General features: G+C 46.3%; 3 protein-coding genes and 1 non-coding gene across 5 annotated transcripts in view; 3 read left to right on the top strand and 1 right to left on the bottom strand.

Moving 5' to 3' along the window:
* Window positions 1-138: 138 nt before the first annotated feature.
* On the top strand, window positions 139-4,118 carry Tmem167b (transmembrane protein 167B). The gene is made up of 3 exons (XM_051165665.1): window positions 139-287; window positions 2,129-2,260; window positions 3,507-4,118. Exons 1-3 carry the CDS (start codon window positions 278-280, stop codon window positions 3,587-3,589), a joined length of 225 nt encoding a protein of 74 aa, XP_051021622.1. The 5' UTR covers window positions 139-277; the 3' UTR covers window positions 3,590-4,118.
* Window positions 4,119-8,203: 4,085 nt separating this feature from the next.
* On the top strand, window positions 8,204-8,614 carry LOC127206753 (small Cajal body-specific RNA 2). The gene has a single exon (XR_007832850.1). It is a non-coding gene; the product is annotated as a small Cajal body-specific RNA 2 (non-coding RNA).
* A 6,020-nt stretch (window positions 8,615-14,634) lies between these two features.
* On the bottom strand, window positions 14,635-23,037 carry Cfap276 (cilia and flagella associated protein 276). Its single transcript, XM_051165659.1, has 5 exons — window positions 22,659-23,037; window positions 18,354-18,470; window positions 16,991-17,106; window positions 15,430-15,554; window positions 14,635-14,859 (listed from the first exon to the last, which is right to left on the bottom strand). Exons 1-5 carry the CDS (start codon window positions 22,737-22,739, stop codon window positions 14,789-14,791), a joined length of 510 nt encoding a protein of 169 aa, XP_051021616.1. The 5' UTR covers window positions 22,740-23,037; the 3' UTR covers window positions 14,635-14,788.
* A 436-nt stretch (window positions 23,038-23,473) lies between these two features.
* Elapor1 (endosome-lysosome associated apoptosis and autophagy regulator 1) overlaps window positions 23,474-25,881 on the top strand; it is a 74,418-nt gene continuing 72,010 nt past the window's right edge. For both annotated transcript variants that reach the window (XM_051165657.1, XM_051165658.1), the window contains exon 1: window positions 23,474-23,986. In XM_051165657.1, coding sequence (XP_051021614.1) covers window positions 23,834-23,986 — 153 coding nt within the window. In that variant the 5' untranslated portion in view covers window positions 23,474-23,833. The remainder of the gene's footprint in view (window positions 23,987-25,881) is intronic.

The raw sequence follows: 25,881 nt of genomic DNA, 5'->3' as shown, positions 1-25,881 counted from the left end.
TCGGTCCAGTCTAACTAGCTAGACATACGGTTGCCATGACCACAAAGGAAGCCTCGCATATCACGCCCACAGGCAGGTGGGTCCTTAGCTCGACGATCTGCTAGTTACGTCTGATTGAGTTCGGCGTTCTTCTCTCGGCCCTCGCGCTTGCGTACTACGGCTAGTTCCCGTCACCGCGGCCCGGATCGGGAAGTGTCAAGAGGGAGCCGGGTTCCCCCCACCTTCACCGCCGCCACTGCTGAACCCGGACCCCTCACCCCTGCCGGGCACTACCGCCATGACGAACGGTGAGAGCTGGGGGCCCGAGAAGAGAGTGGTGGTAGAGGACCGGGGCCAAACGTGGCGGGCGGGGCTAGATTGACGTGGCCATTCCCCCGCCCCCTCCCAGCCCGGCCCCCCTGCACCTTGGGGAGCCCCTAACTCCTGTCTGGGATGCTCCTCGCAGTTTCCCTCTTCCCACACCCATCAAAGTTCCTTGGTGCCCACACTTGACTTTTTGGTTATGACCCTTTACTCTCTTTTCTTTCCGAGAAGTTGGTTCTGGCCACTGGGGCGGTCGGTCACTATAGAATTAGTGTTGTTAGTCCCCCAGATTATTTTTTATTTTTTTAATTAAAATGGAAAAAAAAAAAAAAAAAGCTTTCGCTTGTTTGTCTCTGAAGTCCTAGCTGGGTGGTTCCATCTGGAGCTCCTGGCTAATGTTGCAAAGGGTAGATTTAGAAACCGCCTTTTGTTAATGAGGGAGCACCCACCCATCCCCCCACCCCCGTTTATCTAACCTAATTTTTTTTTCAGGCTGCTTCAAACAATTTTATAGTCATGATTTCCAAGTTATAGAAGATGCATTAAGACCTTTATAGTCAGTCTTACAGGAAAGGACGTGAGAAAGCCTTTTTAGAAACTATGATTGGAGGGGCTCAGGAAAGCTTTTCTCATAGGCTTCCATAGACTTGACACTAAACACTCAAATGTCATCTCCTGGTGATTTTTGGCATTGTCTACAAGACCTTATAGCAGGAGCAAAAGAGTGTCCATGGAAACTGTGAGCGTGCTGATGCACTGGAACTGGCTGTGAGATCATTTCACTGGAGGAAGACAATGTGGCCCAGAACTGGCAGGAACTGGCAGGCACTGGTTGAGTGCAATATTCACATGAAGCTTTCTGGGTAGTCAGTCTTAACCATAGTACACACAGTTAGAGAAGGAACATCGCCCACAGGAAGCCATAATGTGAACTAGAAAATAGAACATTCTGGCATAGTGATTACTGAGTAAATTCTGCCTTTATGCGATTCATTTTGCTTACCTGTATAACACATGTCAGAAACAGGACTAAGAGCTTTCCATGGTGTGTAAGCATCAGATACCCTTTTGTTTTGCTGGCTTTGAGAGTGGACTTTGCAGGATGTATGTGGCACGCCCCTAAGCCCAGTGTTGAGAAGAGGGAGACAGGCAGACCACGAGTTTAAGGCCAGCCCTGCTTTGTCTGGAAACAAAAAAACAAAACAAAACAAAAAAAACAGGACATGGTCTCCCTTTGTAGCCTGGGCTGAGCTTTGCCAAGCCAGAGTTACAGGAGGGCATCATCAAGCCTCGTGGATAGCAGCTGCTCCTGTCTTTCTTTTCTCTTATGCACATCTTTTGTTCTGGAAGGAATCTGATTTGTAAATGGTGTATTGTGCTTGAAATATCAACTGAGTACAGCAGAAGTGTAGCCATAGGAAGTGTGACTCTTGGAATTTCCATTAAAACGTATGCTTTACCAACACATGCAGATCTGAAAACCTTGGCTAGAGATTGAGCATTCCTACATCCGATGAGGGTTTTATAACAAGAACACATGCAAATCTTTATGCTCAGACTCTCAAAATCCTTAAAGCCAGTAATAGCACCAGAGTACCACACAAAATACCCTCATGTTTTCTAGTTTGTCATGAGGGTGGGGGAGTGAAGAGATAAAGAGGCTGTTTACAAGCAGGTTGCAGGAACAGTTTGTGCCAGATGTTGGACCCTTCCTGCTGAGTGGCAGCACTGCCATTGAGGTGACCTCAGCACCGAGCTCTGGGCAGGGTCTCCTCCCCTAAGCTAGAGCAGCACCAAAGGCTTTCTCTTCTTCTTTATGCAACAGTGTACTCGTTGGATGGGATTCTGGTGTTTGGTTTACTCTTTGTTTGCACCTGTGCCTACTTCAAGAAAGTACCTCGGCTCAAAACCTGGCTGCTTTCTGAGAAGAAGGGAGTTTGGGGTGTGTTTTACAAAGGTAAGGCCTTATCTGGACACATGAGGTAGTATGGTGCTATAAAGGAGACTGCATGGGGCTGGGGCTATATTTGGACTCATCTGTAGTACGTGAGTGTGTGCTTGCTGCTGTGTACATCTGGCTCTCTGGCCCATGAGCTTCCAGGACATGACTGCCTATGTGTCCTGGAAGTGGGGAGACTACAGATTTGTATTGCTGTGACCAGACTTTGTGGCTTCTGTGGCTTTTGATTCAGGTCTTCATGATTATGTGGTAAATGCTTTGCCCAGGGTCAGTTAATAATATAAAATAGTCATTTGTAAAGTTGAGGGAAGAGATGACTTTTAAACTTGCTGTTACTTAAGGCATACCTGTATATTTTATTTTCTAGGTAATTTTTGGTGTTCCAGGATTAAATAAAACTCTACAATACCAGGGGTGGCACATGCTTGTAGTCCCAGCTACTTGGGAGGCCAAGATGTGAGCTTGTTCCTGGCTGGCATAGTAAAACTCTATCTCATGGGGTGAGGTGGCGATATTTTACAAGTTACATAATTTTAGGCTGGCCTGAAATTCCTCTTAGCAGGAAGAACATTTTCCCAATTTTGCAACAGAATGCATTGGAACCTTAACTTTTAGCTTAATTAACCCATATATATTTTTACTTTACTTTGGGCACCTTCATCAGGAATCATATGTAAATGTCTTTTCAAAATAGAGTAAAAGAAGGACAGGCATAGTGAGTGACACATACCTGTATTGCATAGTGAGCTTCTGCCTCATGAAGGGCTGGGGAGGACTGGCATGGCAGCACATAGCTTGAAAACCAGCTGGGGGGTGGAGGGGGCAGCAGAGGCAGCAAAGGACATTCCTGTTCTACCTACAAATTTGAGGCCAGCCAGGGCTACACAACGAGAGCCCATCTCAAAAGGTGACAAGAGGCCAGGGCTAAGCAATTCAAGTAGAGCCGAGAGCATAAGGGCATCATTTAAGAACACTCCCAAAGCCGGGCATGGTGGCACACAATTGAATCCTAGCACTTGGGAGGCAGAGGCAGGCAGATCTCTGTGAATTCGAAACCAGCCTGGTCCAGAGAACAAGTCCAGGACAGGCAAGGCTACACAAAGAAACCCTGTATCAAAAATAAAAAAAAAGAACACTCCCAAACTCTTAAAACTTTTGATGCACGTTAGAGATTTCAGAACATGGTCTGAAAGCAAGGATTTTTTGAAGAACCAGGTGTAATGTCTCTTCATTTGTCCTCCAGCTGCTGTGATTGGAACCCGGCTGCACGCTGCTGTTGCAATTGCCTGTATTGTAATGGCCTTTTACGTCCTGTTCATCAAATGAATTCCAAAGTACCCAGCTCATCAACTGCCAACCAAGGGGATAAAGATGAAGAAGTTGTCAGAAACCTGGACCCAGTGTAGGAGAGTTCAGCTAAAATCATCAGTGACCCCAAGATGACACAGCAGCATCTCCTGCCATATGTGGGGGAAACTCATGGTCACAAACATTGGTTTTTGCTTCAGGGGACTCCAGAAAGCCAACTTTTTTTCATCTCTGTGTTAATCAGCTCTCAGCAGCAAGCCTATGTGTCCAGATAAATTACACCCTTTGGTGATATGATTATGTACATCCTGCTTAAAAGCCTGGGCTGGGTGATAGCTCAGTGGTAGAACATTTGCTTAGTAGCATTATCAAGGTCTTGGGTTCTAGCCCCAACACTGAAAAAAACAACCTATAACTGGTCATCTATTTTGCTCTTTAGTCCCTCATCGGAATCTTTTAAACTAAGGCTCACTGAGGAAGGACATAGGCTGTGTTCAGACAGGCTCTCTGAATGGCTCTGGCTGTCCTGGAACTCTGTGTAGACCAAGCTAGATCCACCTGCCTCTGCCTCCTTGGTGCTGGAACTAAAGGCATGCTCCAGTAGATAATTTTTAAGGCTTGATTATTTTCCATTGGCTGATTTGGATTTGGTGAATTGGGGCGGGGGGAGTGGGGCTAGACGGGAAATAGTTATGAAGGCCAAAAGACTTGTTTGGCTTTTGAGATGTGTTCTTTCTGTGCATCTGGGAACTTAAGAGTATGGTCTTCACTGTAGAGAGGACAGATTGCCATGTGTTGGGAGCTTGAGGGCTTTTCCATGGGAACCTGAACACATGGGAAATCCAGAGTTATCAGACAAGAAGCAGTGGCTGAGACAAGAAAACAGTTTTCCACTTACCAGTGTCCCCAAAGAAGACGTCACCTAGCCAACTGATACAGAGAAAATGAACCAACTCTTGCTATTTCATAACACTTTTTAAAAAAACACTTTCTAAATTACTTAGTGATAATTAGTATTATTTTGTTTTTAAATACGAATGCTGAGGGAGGGAACTATTGAAAAATAATAATATATTTGAAGTTCTGGGAGAAGAGATAAGTAAATTTTAGTAATTTTAGTATATCAATTCATATACTAGTAAATTCATCTAGTATAAGAATTGTGATGAAAGTTTATGTAGACGGGAATTTTGTAGTGTTATAAAAGATACAGGCTTATTTTTTGTTTGTTTGGTTTTTTTGAGACAAGGTTTCTCTGTTTTAGCCCTGGCTGTCCTGGACTTGTTTTGTAGACCAGGCTGGCCTCAAATTTACAGCATTCCACCTGCCTCTGCCTCCTGAGTGCTAGGATTTAAGGCGTGCGGCACCACCACCTGGCTACAAATTTATTTAATCTAGGTTACAGCAAATCTTAGTTGTGTCTCACCATTCTTTATACTGCAGTATTCCACTGTCTCTGTATTTACTATAAGCCCATGGGAAGATGAAATGAGAAAAGTCACCGATACACTTTGGACAGCGCATAGAATCCACTAATAAGATGCGTTACTCAGTGAAGGAAAATGAAGCTTTGCTACTGAGTGGTCAAAACTCTTCCATGGAGTGTGAGGACTCCTGGGCAGATGATGTTAGCTGACTCAGCATTTGAAGGGAAAATGTCTCCATTCCCTCCTCCTTATGCCTGCATTAGAGTCAATTGTTAGAAGTCTAGAACAATCTGAAACAAACAGGTCTAATAGTAAATGGTAATACACAAGGGTAGACAATGCTGTTTAGGTTGGTTGACTGGACAAGTGCAGTGGCTCACTTGGAGAAATTCAATTTCCCTTTGTACTGTACAAAAACAAAGGCTGCATGGAAGCTTGGGTTCTGATGCATTTGAGCGCTTTGAGGGTTTGTAACAGTTTAGAAAGTCATCAAGTAAACGCTCCATGTGTAAGTCCAGGAAATGGTCCACAGGGCAGATTGCTGTTTTCCATGGCCATTCCTGAGGATCTTTCCTCAGGAGAGAGGAGGGATGTTATGGATCGTTAGAAATCTTGTGGCTGTGAGTTTGGGACCTGCTGAACAACTGGCTGTCCCTTAGGAACTATGTTCAGCATTAATTACTTTGTATTTAATGACATTTTCAAATAGGACTGGTGTCTCCATCTTTGGTCTATAAAACACCTTCATTTCTTAGCTTTCATTCTGCAGCTTCCTTCATCGGTCCTCTTCACCTAAATGCCTGACTTGTTACATTTTGAGATGTTTTACCAGAATGTAACAAAAAGAAGCAAATAGCCCATTTCATTTCTTGGCTTTATATAAAAAGGTAAATAGAAACCAGGTGTACTTCTTTATTTAGGCTGATCTGTCTTTTTTTTTTCCCCAAAGAAAAAATGATAATTTTTTTCTTGCCGGGGAAGTCCCTCAGGGGCGGAGTTATGAGGGTAGCAATATTGCTTCAACTGGCATCCATGAACCCCTGTGCACCAGGGTCAAGTGAAATCAGTTCCTTTTTGTAGTTGAAATACCATTTTTTTATTCACCATTGTTGGCACAATCCTTGAAAATAAACTTTTTTCCCTGTGTTTTTTGTCTGCTTTGTCATGTGTGTTTATTGGACTGTTCAGTGATCTCTTGGGTTCTACCATGGCAAAGCATGTGGGCTTACCTGAGTAAGTACCGTCATTCTGTGGGCTCTTTCTTATTGAATACACAACATAGTTCAGAAGATATGATGGCCAAACTTTCTCTTGGAGGAGCTGAACATAAATAAGTAAAAGTTGAAGTACATTAAGTGAGGTTAATTGTTGGGCCCTATGGCCGAATCTGTCAGCACTCTGAGGCCTTAAGGACAGATCCGAGCCTGGCTCAAGTTTCAGCAACAGTCTCTGGTAAATACTTCCGCATAGGAATGACTCGGCATGGTCCATCCGGGTACATCCTGGTGCAAGCCCTGCCTGCCAACAGCCATGTAACACAAACCAATTGGTCCCACAGTATCAGGCCACTTTATGTACGGGTATACATCATATCTCCTGACGCCTTATGCCCCGCCCACTCCCTATGTTCTATATAAGAAAAATCCGCTATAATAAAGTTGAGACCTCGCTAAGTCGAGACTCCCTACTCAGTGTATTTTTCCTCCGGGTGTCATAGGAGGAGGCTGGGTTGCTGACACCATCCTGCTTAGCCTCCAGGGAGAGGAAAAGGGGGCCCAAGTCCCCTCTCATTCCAGCCCTACCTGCCGGGTGTAAGAGACCCGACAGTTAATAGCACCTCTAATACATTTAACCAACAGATCCACCTCTACTGTCAAAGACAAGCATCATTTGGCATACTTGGTCAATTTCCTCCTCCTAAGGTTATCAGGTTAACCACCCAAGCCTTAGAAAGTATCTGAGGCGTGGGGTTCTGGAGCGTATGATGGGTACTTTCCTCCCTCTGTGTTCACTGAACATGCCAACTAGGCCTGGCATAAGTACAAATTACAGCTTCAGCAGTCATTTTCTATTAATGGCTGAAATTCTTTGCCGCCCATCGCCCCTTACTAGAGAAGGGCCAGAGGAAGGGATGAAGTACATCTACCTAATTATTATTTCACTCCTGGAATCTGAAAGTCAGATTTATTGTTATTGATTTGTCTCTCACTATATATATATAGCCTTGCTGGCCTGGAACTCAGTATGTAGACCAGACTGGCCTTGAACTCAGAAGTCCAGCCTGCTTCTGCCTCTGGAGTACTGAGGTTAAAGGCAGGCACCATCAAGCTTGGCAAAAAACAAAAACAAAGACAAAATCAGATACATTTCAGTAAAGTGAATTTAAATGAAGGCTCAGCAATGTGACCCTCAGCACCAAGTTCTGGACAACCAGGAGGCTCTGTAAGTGACGCTAGGAACATGAGGGCCTACGTGCCCCCATTTTCGATATCCTGTCGCTTTAAATACTCAAATGACCTTTGATTAAATGATATTTACCGGGTTTCAAAGCGGTTTAATGGGTAAAGGCGCCTGTTATCAAAACCACCAGCTGAATTTGATTCCAAGACTCACATGGTGGAAGGAGAAAGAGGACTTTTGTAATTGTCCTGTGACCTTCACATGTGTACCACGACTCACTGCCCACATTCTGTCAACAAATAAATGTGATAAATGACATTTATTGTCAGGGAAAAGTCTCGTATGATGCTCTTGTTAGTAATAACCTAGGGTTGCTCCATATATGGTAAATAAGTCATCACATGTAAGTCTGAGACTGGGTCATTTCATAGCTACACATTATATATCTTTTAATTTAGGGCAAAGGAAAAGGTCAAATCAGAGAAGAGCTAGATGTGAGTATAAGTATTTACATTTTATATAAAAGAAGCCGGGCTTTCTGCCTACCTAGAATCGCAGCACCTGGAGGCTGAAGCGTTAGGATCAGACACCACCTTGGACTACTTAGACTTTCAAGCAAAACACAACAAAACCCCAATCGTAACTTAAGGAAATCAGGCCTTCTTGGGACCTCCCAGCCACAGGGAGGCAGAAGAGAATGTTCTGGATAACCAAGGTGTACAGGAAGCGCCTGACCACTCTGTGGTTTCTCCCAGAATCCTTTGAGACGAGACGGAGTGTTTAAAAGAGGGTGCAACTTCCGCTTCCCCGCGTGTGGGAGTGCGGCTGGGGTTAAGGATGTGGGGTGTCTGGGGTTGTGCTGTGTGAATGGTGCGTGTGGGCCGAATGCGAGTGTGGATGTGAGAGTGTGTGCGTGCGCGAGTGGTGTGCAAGGCGAGTGTGTGTCCGCCCCACGCCCCTCCCCTCGCCTACACCTTGATCTTATTTGATCGGGTCGTGACCCCCGCCCCGCCGGGCAGTCCCGAAATGAAAAGCAGCCCTCCTGCGAAGCCCCCTTGGCGGGGCGCTGTGCAGCGAGGCCCCCTGGGCGGTGGCGGCGCCGCGGTTCCCGAGGTCTCAGTCCTGCGGGCCCGGTGCTCAGAAGTGATGAATTGATCAGATAGACGAGGCCTGGGTCTGTCCCCGGCCACTGATTACCGAGGCGATTCTGATCTGAGCCCGGCCCCAGGACCCGGCCGCCGATCCCGGGCTCATGTCTACGACCCCCTGTGCTACGGATCTCCGAGGCTCAGGGTGAAAGAGCCCAGAGCAGACGTCATGCCGCCGACTGCAGATGGAGGCTTTTGTACTCGCGGGCTGCGGTTTTTCTGTCCACCATGTTTTTGTGTCGTTCCCTCCTCCAGCTTTAGGCTGGGCTTGTTTGATGATTTCTTTTTATTAGTTAACAGCAGTTCAGCTAGAGCTAAAAAGTACCACGCACTATAGAGCCTCTGCTGAGGAGTGTGTCTGTTAGCAAGGGGGAGTAAGTGTGTATGACCGCCCCACGCCAAATACGTTCACCAATTAAAGGCTCCAGGGACTTGCTCCATTATATAGTGGATTGGGATGCGTTGTGTATGGTTTAAGACAGTAAGGGTGAATGTTTTGTTTTATCTTAAGGCGAGGTCTCTACCTCAGGCTGGTGAACTTGGTTAGTAGCCGAGGATGCCCTTGAGTTCCTGAATCCCTGCCTCCGGCTCCTGGGCTGGGATTACAACCACTTTACTAAAAAGGGAGGGGCGAAGCTTTTGCATATATGTGCGTTGTGTTTGTGAGAGGACAGGTGACCGTGTGCGTGCGGAGACCTGAGATTGGTGTCAGGTCTTTTCCTTCATTGCCCCTTATTTCACTTTTCTGAGGCAGAACCTCCCCCTGAATGACAAGCTTCTGGTTGGGTTTTGGTTTTTCAAGACAGGGTTTCTCTGTGTAGCCGTGCCTGTCCTGGACTTGCTTTGTCCACCAGGCTGGCCTCGAACTCACAGATCCACCTGCTTCTGCCTCCCTTACTACTGAGGTTATAGGCATGCACCACCATGCCCGGCTGCTTCTGCTTGTCTTAAAACTAGCTGGTTGTGCAACACACACCTATCCCAGAATTATAGGTGTACCCACCAGCCTTTATGTAAATTTCGGGGTTCCAGAGTCCGATCCTCGCCCTTGTAGCAAACACTTGATCCACAGAACCACTACCCTAGCCCTAAAATATATTTTGATTATTATTTATTTATTATTATTATTATTATTATTATGGTGTTTTTTCAACATAAGGCTTCTTTGTGTAGTCCTAGAACTCGCTTTGTAGATCAGGCTGGCCTCAATCTCAGACCCAACTGCCTCTGCCTACCAAGTACTGAGATTAAAGGCGTGCACCACCACCACTTTTTGGTGCCCTAAAATAATTTTATTTGTACATACAAATTGTACTTAGTTTGCTGAGTTTTCAGCGCATTTGCACCCTGTGTAGTGTCTACATTAGGGTAAGGGTACCTGTCTCAATATTGTATGTGTGTTACATTTAGGATACTTCATTGTATGTAATCGCCATGCAGTAGAGCATCATAACTTATTTCTCCTGATGTCACTATTTAGTCTCCCTGGCCGCTGGTAGCTGTAGGAGAGCATTTAGCTACTTGTTTAGATTCCACATGAGTAAGATTACGTGTTTTTATGTGTTCGGCATACTTAATGTTCCCCACTTCCAGATGTTTTGCCTATCAGGATTTCATCCTTTTCTCATGGGTGTATACTTTTCTATTGGGCTGGCTAGTTTTACGTGGTTACACAAACTAGAGTCATCTGAGAGAAGGGAAACCTATTTGAGAAAACGACTGGTTGTTGTATTCTCTTTTGAAACGGGTTTCACTAGTATAGCCTTGGCTCGCCTGGAACTTACTATATAGACCATGCTAGCCTGGAACTCAGGGATCAGCCTGCTTCTGCCTCCCAGGTGATGGGATAAGGGTGTGTGCCCCCAAAGATCTGATCACACACATGCAGTTTCACTACCCCTAGTTTTTATTCGGTGCTGGAGATCGAACCCAGAGCATTATACATGCTGGACAAGCACTCTGAGCTACGCCCCCAGACCTACAAGCCTTTAATCTCAGCACTTGGGAAGCAGAGGTAGATGGATCTCTGTGAGTTTGAGGCTAGCCTGGCCTACATAGCAAGTTCCAGAACAGCCAGAGTTACATGTTAGACCCTGTGTATATATTCAATAAATATACATACTCAATATATTCAAAATTATATTAAAAAATATCTCAATAAAAATATATATGAAGAAAAGAAAATGCCTTATAGACATGTCTACAGGCCAATCTGATGGAGGCATTTTCTGTTAAGGTTCCCTCTTTCTGGATGATTCTAGTTTGTGGTTAAGTTCACAAAAAAGCTACCCAGCACATAGGGGTTTTGTTTAATTTGTAGGCAGGCTTTCATTCTGCAGCTCTGGCCTGCACCTCACAGATCCGCCTGCCCTTGCTTCCCTGAGTGCTGGCACTAACCCTGTATCTCATCACGGTGGCCCCAATGTGCTTCCTTGGCGGCTGCGTTGAAGATCAGTGGGCTGGAGATGTGGAGCTTTATTTCTCAGCTTTTTATTTTGCCCCATTGGTCTAGGTATCTATATTTATCAGTACATGCTGTTTCTGTTACTACCTTTATAGCATACTAAGACAGGTACCAGAAGCTCAAGATCTAGCCGCGTTCTTTCTTCTCCTTCTTAGTTTTTTGAGACAGGTTTTCTCTATGTAGTCCTGGCTGTCCTGGAACTTGCTTTGTAGATCTGGCTGACCTCAAACTCAGAGATCCACCTGCCTCTGCCTCCCCAGTGCTAGGATTAAAAGCATGCCACTACCATAGTCAGCTGTTGCTTCTAAAGATTTATTATTACGTGTACAGTGCTCTAGCTGCACGTACACCTCCATGCCAGAAGAGGGCATCAGATCACATTATAGATGGTGTGAGCCACCATGTGGTTGCTGGGAATAGAACTCAGGATCTCTGGAGGAGCAGTCAGTGCCCTTAACCTCTGAGCCATCTCTCCTGCCCAACACACTCAGATTTTTTTTTTCCCGAGACAGGGTTTCTCTGATGGCCTTGGCCATCCTGGACTCACTTTGTAGACCAGGCTGGCCTCGAACTCACAGCGATCCGCCTGCCTCTGCCTCCCGAGTGCTGGGATTAAAGGCGTGCGCCACCACGCCCGGCTCTTTTTCCAATTTATTTTTATGTATATGAGTGTTTTGCCTGCATGTATGTCTGGGTACCACATGCATATATGGTATCTATAGGGTCCAGGAGAGGGTGTCAGATACCCAGGAACTGGAGTTAACAACTGTTGGCTGCCATATGAGTGCTGGGAATCAAACCCTGGTCCTCCCTGGAAAAGAATGCACTGCTCTTAACTACTGACCCATCTATCTCTCCAGGGCCTCTCCTCAGCTTTTTGGATGTGATTTCTGGGGATTGAACTCAGGTCCTTGATTTTGTAAGGCAGTCTGCCACTGAGACATCTCCTGAGCCTTATTCGGAGTTTTTTGTGGTTACATATGAAATCATAACATTGCCTAGGTCTATGAAGAATGTTACTAGTGTTTTGATTCGGCTTGCACTGCCTCTGTGGAATGCTTTGGGCATTTTAACAGTATTGGCTCTTCCAGTGCCTGAACACAAGATGTCTTTGTGTGAGTGTCCGTCCTTTGCAAATTTCTCTCCGCGTTTATAGTTTTCATTGTAGAGATCATTCACAACATGGTTCAAACTTAGCACAAATGGGTCTGCTTTCTTGATTTCTTGTTCCCGTAATTTCCTATTGGTACACAGAAACGCAGGTGAACCCAGAGCTTTGTACATGGTAGGCACCGTCCTATTATTGAGCTATATCCCGGCCCTTTTTATTTTATTTTGAGACAAGGTCCAAAATACCCAGGTTAGCCTGAATGAATTCCATAACCCCAGAAAACATTGAAATTATAGTTTTTGCCGGGCATGGTGGCGCACGCCTTTAATCCCAGCACTCGGGAGGCAGGGGCAGGCGGATCGCTGTGAGTTCGAGGCCAGCCTGGTCTACAAAGCAAGTCCAGGACAACTAAGGCTGACACAGAGAGACCCTGCCTCAAAAAAAAAAAAATTTTTTTTTTTTTAAATTATAGTTCTTCTGCTTCAGTTTCCCAAGTAGGAGATTGCTATTTGCATGTTGATCCTTCTCCTGAAACTGTATTGAATGTATTAGCTCAAATAGATTTTGGTGAAATCCTTGGAGTTTTCTACCTGTGAGATCATGACTTTGCTGAGTGATGGTGGTACACACCTTTTATCCCAGTACATGGGAGGCAGAGGTAGGCAGATGATTTCTGTTTGAGGCCGTCCTGGTTTATAGAACAAGTTCCAGGACACCAAGGGCTACACAGAGGAACCCTGTCTCAAAACAAACAAACAAACAAAACAAAAGAGACGATCATGCCTTCTGCACCCAATGACAGTTGGATTTCCCACCACCATCCCCCCCACCCCCCAGTTTGGATGCTCTTCCTTCCTCCTGGTTTTCTCTTGCTAGGACTTCAGCATCATACTGAATCCAAGTGATGAAAGTGGCCATCCAGGGCTGGAGAGGTGGCTCAGTGGTTAAGAGCACTGTCTGCTCTGCCAGAGGTCCCGAGTTCAATTCCCAGCAACCACATGGTGGCTCACAGCCATCTATACTGGGATCTGATGCCCTTTTCTGGACTGCAGGTGACCTGCAGATACAGCTCTCATACATGTAAAATAAAATAAATAAATCTTTAAAAAAAAAAAAAAAAGAAAAAAAGAAAGAAAGAAAGAAAGTGGCCGTCCTTGCTTAGTTCCAGATCTTAGAGGGAATGCTTTCAGGCATCTCCCTCCCATACTGACTGTTGGCTTGTTCCATACAGACTTAATAATGTTGGGGTCCTGACCTTTGTCTTAGGATCACTATTGCTGTGATGAAACACCACAACCAAAGCAACCAGGAGAGGAAAGGGTTTATTCTGCTTACACTTCCACTATTCATCATTGATGAAGTCTGTCATGACAGGAACTCAAACAGGGCAGACTCCTGGAGTCAGTGACCCATGCAGAGGCCGTGAAGGTTGTGCTGCTCACTGCTGTGCTCCCACAGCTTGCTCAGCCTGCTTTCTTAGAGAACCCAGGGCCACCAGCCCAGAGATGACCCCATTCACCACGGGCAAGGCCCTCCCCCACCAGTCGCTAACTTAAAAAATGCCTTATAGCTGCATTTTATGGAGGCATTTTCTCAAATGAAGTTCCCTCCTTTTAAATGACTCTAGCTTGTGTTAAGTAACATAAAACCAGCCAAGGGTATCCTTCTACATCTGGTTTCTTCTGCTTTTATGGGGGGGGGGGGCGGATATTGGATTTTTAAAAAAGATTTATTTATGCAAGTATACCTGCATATTAGAAGAGGGCATCAGATCACATTATAGATGGTTGTGAACCACCACGTGGGCTGGACTTGAATTCAGGATCTCTGGAAGAGCAGCCAGTGCTCTTACTCACTGAGCCATCTCTCCAGCCTGGGATGTTGGATTCTATCGAATGCTTTTATTCCATCTGGTGAGATGATCATGTGGGTTTTATCTTTCAGTCTGTTGGCACGCTGTATCATGTTTATCGGTTTTTACATATCAAATTATCATCCCTAGCATGAACCTCATTTGATCACAGTAAATAGCCATGTGCAATTGGGTATGGTTAGTACCTTGTTGAGTTTTACATTATGTTTGCCTTAATTACTGTTCTATTGCTGTGAAGAGACACCATGACCAAGGCAAATCTTTTGTTTTGCTTTGTTTTGTTTTGTCTTGATTTTGGTTTTTGATTTTTCAAGACAAGATTTCTCTGTGTAATAGCCCTGGCTGTCCTGGACTCACTTTGTAGACCAAGCTGGCTTTGAACTCACAAAAATCCATCTGCCAGCCGGGTGTGGCGGTGCACTCCTTTTTTTTTTTTTTTTTTTTTTAGGTTTTCGAGACAGGGTTTCTCTGGGTAACAGTCTTGGCCATCCTGGACTCGCTTTTGTAGTACCAGGCTGGCCTCGAGCTCACAGCGATCCGCCTGCCTCTGCCTCCCGAGTGCTGAGATTAAAGGCGTGCGCCACCACGCCCGGCAATCCAAACAAAACAAAGCAAAACATTTACTTGGAATGTTGCCAATGTAGCCTGTCTCAGGGTGGGGGTGGGGCTGGGAAAGAGTGGTCAAAAGTGGGACAGGCAGCAGACACTTCAGGCTTTATCTTGAAGAAACCTGTTTAATGAAGATGGGTGGCTGGATGGTCCACCATGATGAAATTAGCCCAGTCTGTCACCACTTAGGTGGAGAAAAAGCCACCATCATTTTTTCGGGAATAGCCTGCATTAGTGGCTGCAGTATGAGGAGACACTGTGAAGAAAAGAGAATGAGGTGAACTGGAGTTTCAGAGCCTTTGCCCCACCCTCTCTTAATCCTTTAGTCAATAAGTTTATTGATACAATGACAATGTTCTTGTAAAGGTGGGAAGCTGAGCTACGATGGATGGATAGAATTTTTTTGTTTTGTTTTTGTTTTTCGAGACAGGGTTTTCTCTGTGTAGCCTTGGCCATCCTGGACTCACTTTGTGGACCAGGCTGGCCTCGAACTCACAGCGCTCCGCCTGCCTCTGCCTCCCGAGTGCTGGGATTAAAGGCGTGCGCCACCACGCCCGGCGGATGGATAGAAGTTAACTAAGGTTTTCATTCCCAAATTCATGTCCTGGGCCTGCCCTGCTCAAATGTCACCTAACTCCAATCTAAAAACCTGAATTCCCTAGTTCTACTGCCAGCGTGTCCCTAGTATATCAGTCTAGTGGGTGACAACTTAGTCGCTGATCCCCACCCTCTGCAGTGTCTGATCTTTCCTATCGGGGGGGTGGGGGAAGTCCCTGGTCATTCTCTAGCAAGACCCCTTGTGCCCACCCTGTCTTCTCATCCTCACCTATGGATCCCTGAATGCTATGGATGGATTCCTTCTTAGGGTTGATCCAGTGTCTGATGTTAGCCCGAGAAGTAATGGGGGCTGGAGGAGAGTGGAAACATTCTCCAGGAAACTGGATCTTGCCTCTAGAAAATGGTGGAAAGAGAACAGAGGAGAGTGAAATGAATGGGAGGGTGGAGTGGGGAGGGGGGCACCACAGTGAGAGGGAGAGATAAATCCAAGGCCCTGTTAAAGTAACTTTTATTCGCCTGAGGTAATTGTCTCTGAGGCTTACTGTTGGATAAGCTCACCCTTTCTTGTTCTTTCTGAACGCTGGCTGGCTGGCTCAACTCAGCTGTTCTGGCTCAAAATTCCTCTCCAAGATGACTGGTTGGGTCTGGCTTTTCTCTTGGTTTCTGACTGAATTGCTCTGCTTGGTCTCATACTAACTCTGGCAATCTGTTCTGATCTGGTTCCTTCTCATTCTCTGGCTCATTCTGTCTTCACCTGCGGCTAGCTTGTTCTCTCTCTCTGCAACCTGTTTCTGTAAAACTCTTCCAATGAACCTGCCTCTGAATTCCACGAACTGAACTGCCACAAAATTAACTCCATTGCACTGACTCAAACTCACTGACTCAACCAATCTACCTGAGCAGCACCAGCTAGAACTCAGAGATCTGCACACCTTTGTCTCCTGAGTGCTGGGATTAAAGGCGTGTACCACTATGCTGGACCTAAGCTTTTCTTTCTTTTTTCTTTTTCCTTTTTTTTGAGGGGGGGGGGTGTTTCAAGACAGGGTTTCTCTGTATAGTCTTGGCTATCCTGGACTCGCTTTGTAGACCAGGCTGGCCTCAAACTCACAGTGATCTGCCTGCCTCTGCCTCCCGAGTGCTGGGATTAAAGGCGTGCGCCTCCATGCCCGGCTTAGTGCTCCATACAAGACTGGCCTGGAACTCAGGGATCTGCTTGCCTCTGGCTCATGGGATCAATGGCCTGTTTGTATTCCAGCCGGAATAGTACATTGCTAGATTAAAATTCCTCAGCAAGGCTCTATTTATCTTCTAGAATTATTGAAGCACCTGTTTGTTTATCTAGATGAGCTTAACTGGGTGGATGAACCATCCAGATGAGGATTTCTGCTCCTTTAAGAAGAATGAAATCCTGAGATGAAGGCTAAGGATGAAGATCTGCGGCATAGCACTTCAAGGCGTCCATGATATCTTAGGTTTGATTCCCCAGCACGTTTAAAACAAACACAAAGGGGCGGGAGAGAGATGGCTCAGAGGTTAGGAGCCCTGGCTGCTCTTCCAAAGATCATGAGTTCAATTCCCAGCAACCACATGATGGCTCACAACCATCTATGATGAGATCTGGTGCCCTCTTCTGTCGTGCGGGCAGAATGCTGTATACATAATAATCTTAAAACAAACAAACAAACAAACAAACACAAAAACAAACTATGCTGCAGATTAAAGAAACCAACTATGGACTTGTTCATAGTAGCAAGCGTCACATTTAACCCTTATGCAACTTATGGGTGGGTAGTATCCTTAGGTGGAGAGACTTGGAGCCCATCACTTACCTGTGGATGTCCTCAAGGGTCTCCTGGTGTAACAGAATATCGGATTTGTTCTTGAATGCCGCGGTGTGGTGGTCATACAAGGCTGCTAAGCGGAAATCCAGATCATCCTTTGGTATCTACAGAGCAATCAGTCCTCCTGGTTAACTTGCCTGTTTTGCGCCTTGACACTAGCCAGATTGTATCTAGCTATCGCTTTCAGGTTTTGGCTCTCCTATTCCCCAGAACAGCAGAAACCCACCAGCTCCTAACACTGCACTGTGCATGACGATGACTTCTTAACTCTTGTCAATAAGTTGCTGGCACACGTCTTTAATCCCAGCACTTGGGAGGCAGAGGCAGGAGGATCAAAAACATGTGCCACCACTGCCCAGAACAGCCTTTCATTTGATCCAGTGTGTGAGAAGAAATTTTATAAAAATGATTTGGACCGAGCCTTTTAACTTAATAGGTTGGCAGGAGCTTGACTTGGGGAAGAAAAGGGAAGATGCTGAGGCACTTCAAGCTACCTTAGCAAAGGATATGAATGTGAAATGTGCTGGCATATGCCTATAATCCTAGCACTTAGGAGATGGAGGCAGGAGGATTGAGAATTGCAGGCCAGTCTGGGCTAAATACTAAGTTTGAGGGCAGCTTTGACTTGTTGGGAACACGCAAAAGAAACTTATTCTAAGTACTATCGTTTCATTTTCAGACTTCACTTAAATTCAAGGCCCCAGGTGCTAGGGGAACTGGGGGCTTCCCAATAACTGATCAGCTTCTGTTGTAAAGAAATAGTTGTCTGATTCGGGCGTGGTGGCACATGCCTTTGATCCCAACACTCAGGAGGCAGAGGCAGGCGGATCGCTGTGAGTTTGAGGCCAGCCTGGTCTACAAAGTGAGTCCAGGACAGCCAAGGCTACACAGAGAAACCCTGTCTTGAAAAACAAAAACAAAAACAAAAAACAAACAAACAAACAAAAAAAGGAAAGAAAGAAAGAAAGAAAAAGAAACAGTTGTCTGAAACCAGACATCTCAGGTACAACTTCTCCATCTTGCTGGCAGAGTCAAACAAGTTCATGTTCCTGGACCAGGGGCCGACCTACTCCTATCCTGATCGATGGAAACTCCCTTGTTCAACCCCTTATGTCAAAATATAATTGGACAGTGCTACAGCCCTGCCCCCTTGCTTGTGTTCCTGTCCTTTAAAAATGTACAATCTCCCTTTGGACTAACATGGTTCAAATGCCGAACTGGAGGACTCCCTGGGCTCAGAAAATAAACCTTTCATTTTAAGCTTCTGTGTCTGAAATGAGAGAGAGAGAGGTGGGGAGAGAAGGGGGGAGGGAGAGAACGATTTATTGAGGCCTATTTCCATGCTAAGTACCTTAGGATCAAAAAAGCAGGCATCTCGCAGCATGGAGGTGATTGTAGGCGTAGAGCTGAGCCGATTCCATGGTTCCTGCTGCTGAGCAAGGTGAGTTGGGTTCTTATGCGGCAGTTTCTGCAAGAGAAACCACATGCAGGACCTGGTTCAGGTCACCTTGCTGAAGCAGTGTGGGCCAAGGTCATCTCTGTGCCCCATCCATTTTACTTGAATGGCGGAAGGACAGCTACAGAAAGGAACTATATAGCAGGGGCAGGGTTCTCGAAGCTTTCTGAGCTTGTTTGGAGGTTCCAGCAGGGGAGCGCAGGGGCCGGTCATCCTCTATTGGGGAAGGTCATCCTCTGCGCAGCTTCAGAAGGGAGGCAGGGAGGAAAGAGATACCTGTCTAGCCAGCCAGATCACCAGAATCAATCCAGGCAACCAATGAGGTGACAGATGGCCTTCACATCCCCCCATCCCCCCATCCCCCAAAGCTTTCTGAGTGAGAAATGACTGAAATGGGCCTTGGAAACAGAAGCAGCTGGTGCATCTGGATGCTGGGAGTGGAGGAGCGGGCTCAGGGAACAGGTCAGAAAGATGATCCGGTCATGTTTAGAAGTCCTGAGTTTGGAGAAAAGATGAGCGTTCTAATTAACAGACAACGGGAAGTGTATGGCCTGCGGGAGAGCTGGAAACAAATACAATGGGGAACAAAGTCAGAATGTGTGGTGTCCAGGTGAGAGAAAGATTACGCAAGCAAGACTACTCATGGAGGAAAGGAATGTCAGGAAAAAAAAGCGCACTGAACACCTAGTTCTATAAGTGCCACAGGTGTGCCGGGCGTGGTGGTGCATACCTTTTAATTCCAGCACTTGGGAGGCAGAGGCAGGAGGATGTCTGAGTTTGAGGCCAGCCAGTCCAGCACAGCCAGAGCTGTTACACAGAGAAACCCAGTCTTGAAAAACCAAAACCAAACCAAACCAAACCAAACCAAAACACAAAAACAAAAACCCCACAGGTGTAAGTGAGGAAGACACAAAGTTGATTTTTTTCTTGTATAAAAAAAAATGATTTTTTTCACCAGTGTACCCTCAGTGCCAAGCACACTGACCTGACACGTGTATTTTAAAGCTATACCCCAATGGGGCCAATGACTGGATTCTGGGGAGCACTACCATCCAGCCTCCTCTCCCATGTAGCAAAGTGCTGTGCGATTCAGCTCCGTTAAATATTAGTTGAACAGCAGGATCAGGCAAATAAGTAAATTATGTATATGTGGTGCAAACACACACTCAGCAACTCCTGCTGGGGCCCTCGGTGGCTCTGCCACTTTCCTTCAAGGCTATATGCGGCTCGCCATCTCTTTTACTGGCACAAGAGAAGGCCAGGTGGTGGCGGCACACGCCTTTAACCCCTTGGGAAGCAAAGGCAGGCTTGGATCTATGACTTAGTGGCCAGCCTGGCCTACAAAGCAAGTTCCATAACAGCCAGACTACACAGAGAAACCCTGTTTTGAAAGAGAGATGGCTCAGAGGTTAAGAGCACTGGCTGTTCCTCCAAAGGTCCTGAGTTCAATTCCCAGAAACCACATGGTGGCTTACAACCATCTATAATGAGATCTGGTGCCCTCTTCTGGCGAGCAGGATTGCATGCAGGCAAAAACACTGTATACATAATAAATAAAGAAATCTTATCTTAAAAAAAAAAAAAAAACAAAGGTTGAATAGAACCATAAATGAGAGGAGGCAGAGGCAGGCTGATTTCTCTGAGTTCAAGGCCAGCCTGGTCTACAGAGTGAGTTCCAGGACAACCAGGGCTACATGACACCAGAAAGCAAAGAACAAAACCAGAAAAAAGAAAAGAAAACCAACTATCAAACACCGATGCCAACCTGAAGAGCCTCTCTCCTTTGATCATACAGAAAAGTCCCTTCACGCAGGAGGAAGTGTTGTGAGACCGAGGCCTTCCCTGCCCTTTAGACCTGTACCACTCCCCACCCCCTCATCTGCCCCAACTCCCCTACCATCCCTCTATCAAGGTCTATCTGCCACACTGTCGCCTCCTGCTCGGAAACCCCTTCCTCAATAGTCAACTGTTACTATCTCCTCTTCTGCTTCCAGCTGTCTGTAGTCTGGCCTCTCTTGAAACTGTCCTGCTGTTGATCCATGATCCCTGGTTACTAGAAGGATCTTTCCCAGCCCTGACTAAAACCCTGAACCCACAGATACCTCTCTGGTTTAACTCTGGTTTCTGACAGCAAACTGTCTCAAGACTCTAATTTCTTTTTCTTTTTCTTTCCCCGCTCCCCAAGACAGGGTCTCTCTGTGTAGCCTTGGCTGTCCTGGACTCTCTTTGTAGACCAGACTGGCTTTGAACTCACAGCGATCCGCCTGCCTCTGCCTCCCGAGTGCTGGTCAAGACTCTAATTTTGCTCTCACTACAGTTGCGCTCTATTCACAATAGTCAAGGACAGAACCAAAGTACATTTCTATCAACAGTGACTTATTCACAGCTAACTCCAGGAGCTGAGCTTATGGTTTTGGGGGTATTTGTTTGTTTGGTTTTGGTTTTGGTTTTTCAAGACAAGCTCTCTCATGTTAGCCTTGGCTGTCCTAGACTCGCTTTGTAGACCAGGCTGGCCTCGAACTCACAGCGATCTGCCTGCCTCTGCCTCCCGAGTGCTGGGATTAAAGGCGTGCACCACCACGCCCGGCCTGTCCTATAAACATTAACGACATCCTCCCTTGATCAAGCTTACCCACATAGGCCACCAGTTTTGTTTTTTAGGGGAGTGCCTCATGAAGTCTAGGCTGGTCTTGAACTCACTATGTAGCTGAGTCTGGAGGCCCTCCATCTTGCTTATACTCATTTAACACACACTTACTGAAAGACGTGACACAGCTGGGTGTGATTTCTAACACTCTGATCGTGACATTCCAGCGCTTGAAATCTCGTGACTCCCAACACCTCTCTGACGGCCCCTAGCCCACTGACACCACACTCACAGCACTCAGCCACCAAGGTCTCGTCTCTGGCACCCACTGTTCCATGTCTCTGCTCTGCACCAACATTGACCCTTTGTGGATTTTGCAGTTCTCCAGGCCACACTCTTTCTCCTTCCCATGCACGTGTGCCTATGGCTTCCTGATTTTCCTTTCCTCCTTCCTAACGTCACACACACACACACACACACACACACACACACACACACACACACACACAACCTTTTTCATGTGCCCCAGTTAACTCATCAGGATGTCACTCACCTTCACTGAGAAACCCCTCCTTCAAGTTTCTATTCTCAGGCTATAAACGCAGGTGCCATGCCATTGAGGGAAACACATTTTTGTTTTTGATATCTGTGTGGGTTTGACTGTTTGTTCGGAAACAGGTTCTTTTTGCTGTTGCTGTTTTGTTTTTGTTTTTTGAGACAGGGTTTCTCTGTGTAGCCTTGGCTGTCCTGGACTCACTTTGTAGACCAGGCTGGCCTCGAACTCACAGTGATCCACCTGTCTCTGCCTCCCGAGTGCTGGATCAAAGGCCTATAGCACCAAGCCGGGCTTCGGAAACAGGTTCTTATAGCTCAGACAGGCTTAGAGTTCCTGCCCTCTGCCTTCAGCCGCCCAGTGCTCGGGTCACAGGCATGTGCCTGACTTGTCTAAGCATTTTGACTGACACTGTTGCTGGCCTGTCTTCCTTCCTAAGCTAACTGGATAGTAACTATATCTAAATGCAGACTATATGTCCTCAGGATTTAGCAGACTGGCGGATAAATAGCAAGTATTGAATAAAAGGAAGTTCTTCGGTGGTGTTCTCAAGCTCAAATCACCAGAGACTTCACTTTATTGTGCACCTCTCCAAATAGCCCAAATACTAGGAAAAAGATGGTTTGTGTTTCCAGACCACTGAACGCAATTAAACCAGGCACGCGCATATACAAATGTGTTCTTTCATCAACCAGAGAACAGGAGTATGCTGAAGTATGCTTGAAGTGTGACCTGGTGTCTTCCAGAGGATTCTTTTCCATTCCACAACTCATCTGCCTTTGGAGTACAGATTTCAATACAAGACAGAAGGTTAGCTTGGTGGGACCCAGCCTTTCCATCACTTATTTTAGCCATTGCTTTGCCGGGCCTCGATCTTCTACAATAGAGCTCAGTTCCCTCTGCTCAAAACCACTCCCGAAACGTGAGCGGACAGAGACCCTAACAGTGGACCTAGGAGACAGGCAGAAAACAGATTTCCTGGATGATTTCAGCAGAGTTGGGTTACCAGGAATCTACTGGAGACTCCACTGGGAATTTGCTGAGGAAACCTCAAGTGTACCTTAGAAGGCCGCAGATTTCCCAACTGTGTGTCTTCGTCACCTAACGGAGGTTGCGAGAAAGGCTCCTGAGGGTGAGGCATGCTTAAAAGCTCAAAGACACAGGCTTAGTCCCTGGAGACTAGCGCAGCCGCAGCAGGACTTGGCTCGCAGAGGATCCCGGGTCCCAATTGTTTGGAATGCCCAGTTTTCAGTTGCCAGGCAACTATTCCTCCATTTATGACTAGCTGTATTCCCGTGGAGAGATGCGCCACCTGGCGGATCAAGTCAGAAGGCTGGAGGAAGCTGCTGGTTTTGCCGCGGACCAGGTATGCACTCTAGAACCACAGTTGGAAAACGCCAGCTTCCCACGACATGGGAGTTCCACAAAAGCTGATGAAAGAAGTCCTTCTCACCTTCACATAAACAAAGACAAAACAAAGAACCTTCCCCATTTTCAAAGCAATGAGAATAAGAGAAAGTAAATAAATAATTAATTAATTAAAAACTATCTCACGTGTCCTACTTGAAAAATCGTTGGTTAGGTCACTCTCCTTGATTTTAACTATGCAGACGTCAGGGATGCTCATCGAGCCGGCTGTGAAAACATGGATGGATTTGGCGGGGTGGAAGGATGGAAGTAGCTTTTGCACTTAGTGCTGAGGGCTCTCTAGGAGACCATCCCTGGAAGGTGGCAATGACGTCTGCCTTCCCTTTACTGTTTCATGTGCCATGTTTGCAAAATAAGAGATGCTTAGAAATAGTCCCTGGCCGGAAAGAGCGCAAAAAGAGCTACTACAGATGGTTTGAAGGGCTCTTCAACTGCGTGCTTTACGTAAGTCTGTTGGCTTAGTCGCAAACCCTGGCACGAGCACTCCCACGCCGCGCGCCAGCGGTGGCGGCTGCCATGGAGACCGGCAGGTGAGCATCAGAGGCGCGCGTGGTCCCTGCCCCACCCGCGCTGAGCGAAGAGGATGCGGTTGTCAAGGCAACGTGGGTAGGAGGAGGAGAGGACCTAGGGAGGAGGAAGGATGGGCGGCCTTGGCGTAGCCGCAGGGAGGTGACTGAAGCGAGTCCAGCCCCTTGCATCCTCCCCGTGTGTACCTCCCTCCTCTTTTTTTTTTTTTTCCTCCTTCTGCCAGCATAAGCAGCCACCGCAGCACCTGAGCCGCTACTGCCGCTGGCTCAGGACAGCGCTATGGCTGAGCCTGGTCACAACCCCCATCCCTCTGCCAGAGGCGGAGGAAGAACTGAAAGGCGCACATCTCGGCTTCTGTGGCTGTTGCTCTGGGCTGGGACCACCTTCCAGGTGACCCTGGGAACTGGACCCGAGCTTCACGCCTGCAAAGAGGTACTGTCCACTCCACCCGCCTTGACCTGATCCACTTTGGTTTGAGAGAGAGAGAGAGAGAGAGAGAGAGAGAGAGAGAGAGAGAGAGGGAGAGAGAGAGAGAAGGAAAAAAGCTTAGATCCAGATAGAGACCTTGGGGATCCAGTCACAGTTTCAGGGGCCACAGAGTTCAAATTTCTTTAGGGATGAGTAGGGACTGGGGGGAGGGGGGTAGGGAAGCAGGCTGGTGTCGTCATAGGGGAGGCCAGCCCATTGGAGGACTCCTAAAATAGATCACCCTCACAAACCCTCAGAGGCTCTGGCTCAGGAGTAAGGTCCGAAAGAGTGGCAGTTCTCAGAAAGAGAAGAAGACAGGAGTTGCTTTCCAGATGGGTGAAATTACCTAAAAAAGTGGGTTGAAAACACTGAGAGGCCAAACAGAAAGAGCAAAGGCAGGGACTTGGATAAGAGTACAGTTGGGGAGTGGTGGTCGACCGGGGTCAGAAGCCCTGGATTTGAGGGTGGGATCAGGAGTGGGGTCCATAGTGTCCTGGTGTGTGCCCTCCATGTTAACATCCAACTGTAGCCCTGCTGTACGCCTTGGCTGTTCCCTTGCACACTTGTTTAGCATTTACTCCTTAACATATTTTCTCCCATGCTCTCCTCTGAACTTTTGTTAACATGTGCCATAAGCCTGTGTCAAGGTGTCTCTAAAATGTTAGCAACATAATTCAGACAATAGACAGTGAATACCTTCTAACAACAACAACAAAAATGCTTCTTGAAAATTGTTTTTGGGGGGCACGTGACAAGACATCAGGAATAGCAAAACTAACTAGTTTTTGTATTAGTGAAATGACAATATTTGGTTTGTGCTCTTAAGTGACTTTAAAAACATATGGTAGGGACAACAATGAAATGTTTACAAAAACTACATTGGGGAAGGCAGGATACAATTTTTTTTTCCCTATGCAAAATGTGAACGATTTGAAAACATTTCCGAAGTCTAGCACTGTGGGAGGAATGATAAATGTCAAACTTAGCTAAGGCTTTGAGGGGTTAAAACCGTCCTTTTGAGCCACCAGTGTCAATTAACAGTGCGGTGCAGTCCCACAACTGTGCTGTTATGCATGGGTTCTAACCAGTGGCAAATAGTGGAAGAAGCAAGTGGGATTTTTTTTACATGAATAAAGTTTGACTTAAAAGATTTATCAATATTTAAAGTGGCCCATGGAGGATGGGTGTGGTGATGTGCGCCTTTAATCTCAGAGCTTGGGAGGCAGAGACAGGAAGATCTCTGTGAGTTTGAGGCCAGCCTGGTCTACAAAGCAAGTCTCAGGACACCACCACATGTTATACAGAGAAACTCTGTCTCAAAAAAAAAAAAAAAAAAGAATGAAAGTGGCCCGTGGGGATGGCAAGACAGCTCAGGGATGAAGAAAACTTGCTTTTGTAGAGAATCTGAGTTCAGTTCCCAGAACCCATATGGCTGCTCACGGCCATCTGTAAATTCCAGTTTCAGGGGATCTGACACTCTCTCTTGATCTCTGAGGACATTGCATGTGTGTAATATACATACATACATACATACATACATACATACATACAGGCAAGCACTCACATGCATAAAATAAAAACAAATAATATTTTTTAAAAACTGAAGTGACCACATGTCTGGGATGTAGCTACAAGGACTATTTTAACCCCTCCAAATCTTATCTAGGTTAGACATTTGACATTCCTTCTGCAGTGTTAGACTTTTGACATGTGTTCAAGGCTCCCACATTTTACATAGTTGATGGAGTGCTTGCTTAGCACGCATGAAGCTCTAGTCAGAGTCCTCAATACTGAATAAACTAGACGAGATGGCTCATGTCTGTGATCTCAGCACTTGAGAGGTAGGGGCAGCAGGGTCA

This window comes from Acomys russatus, chromosome 23 (genome assembly GCF_903995435.1).
Source record: "Acomys russatus chromosome 23, mAcoRus1.1, whole genome shotgun sequence".
Taxonomy (NCBI): Eukaryota; Metazoa; Chordata; class Mammalia; order Rodentia; family Muridae; genus Acomys; species Acomys russatus.
Note: the sequence above shows the minus strand (reverse complement) of the source record. Positions and strands in the feature narration are given on the sequence as shown.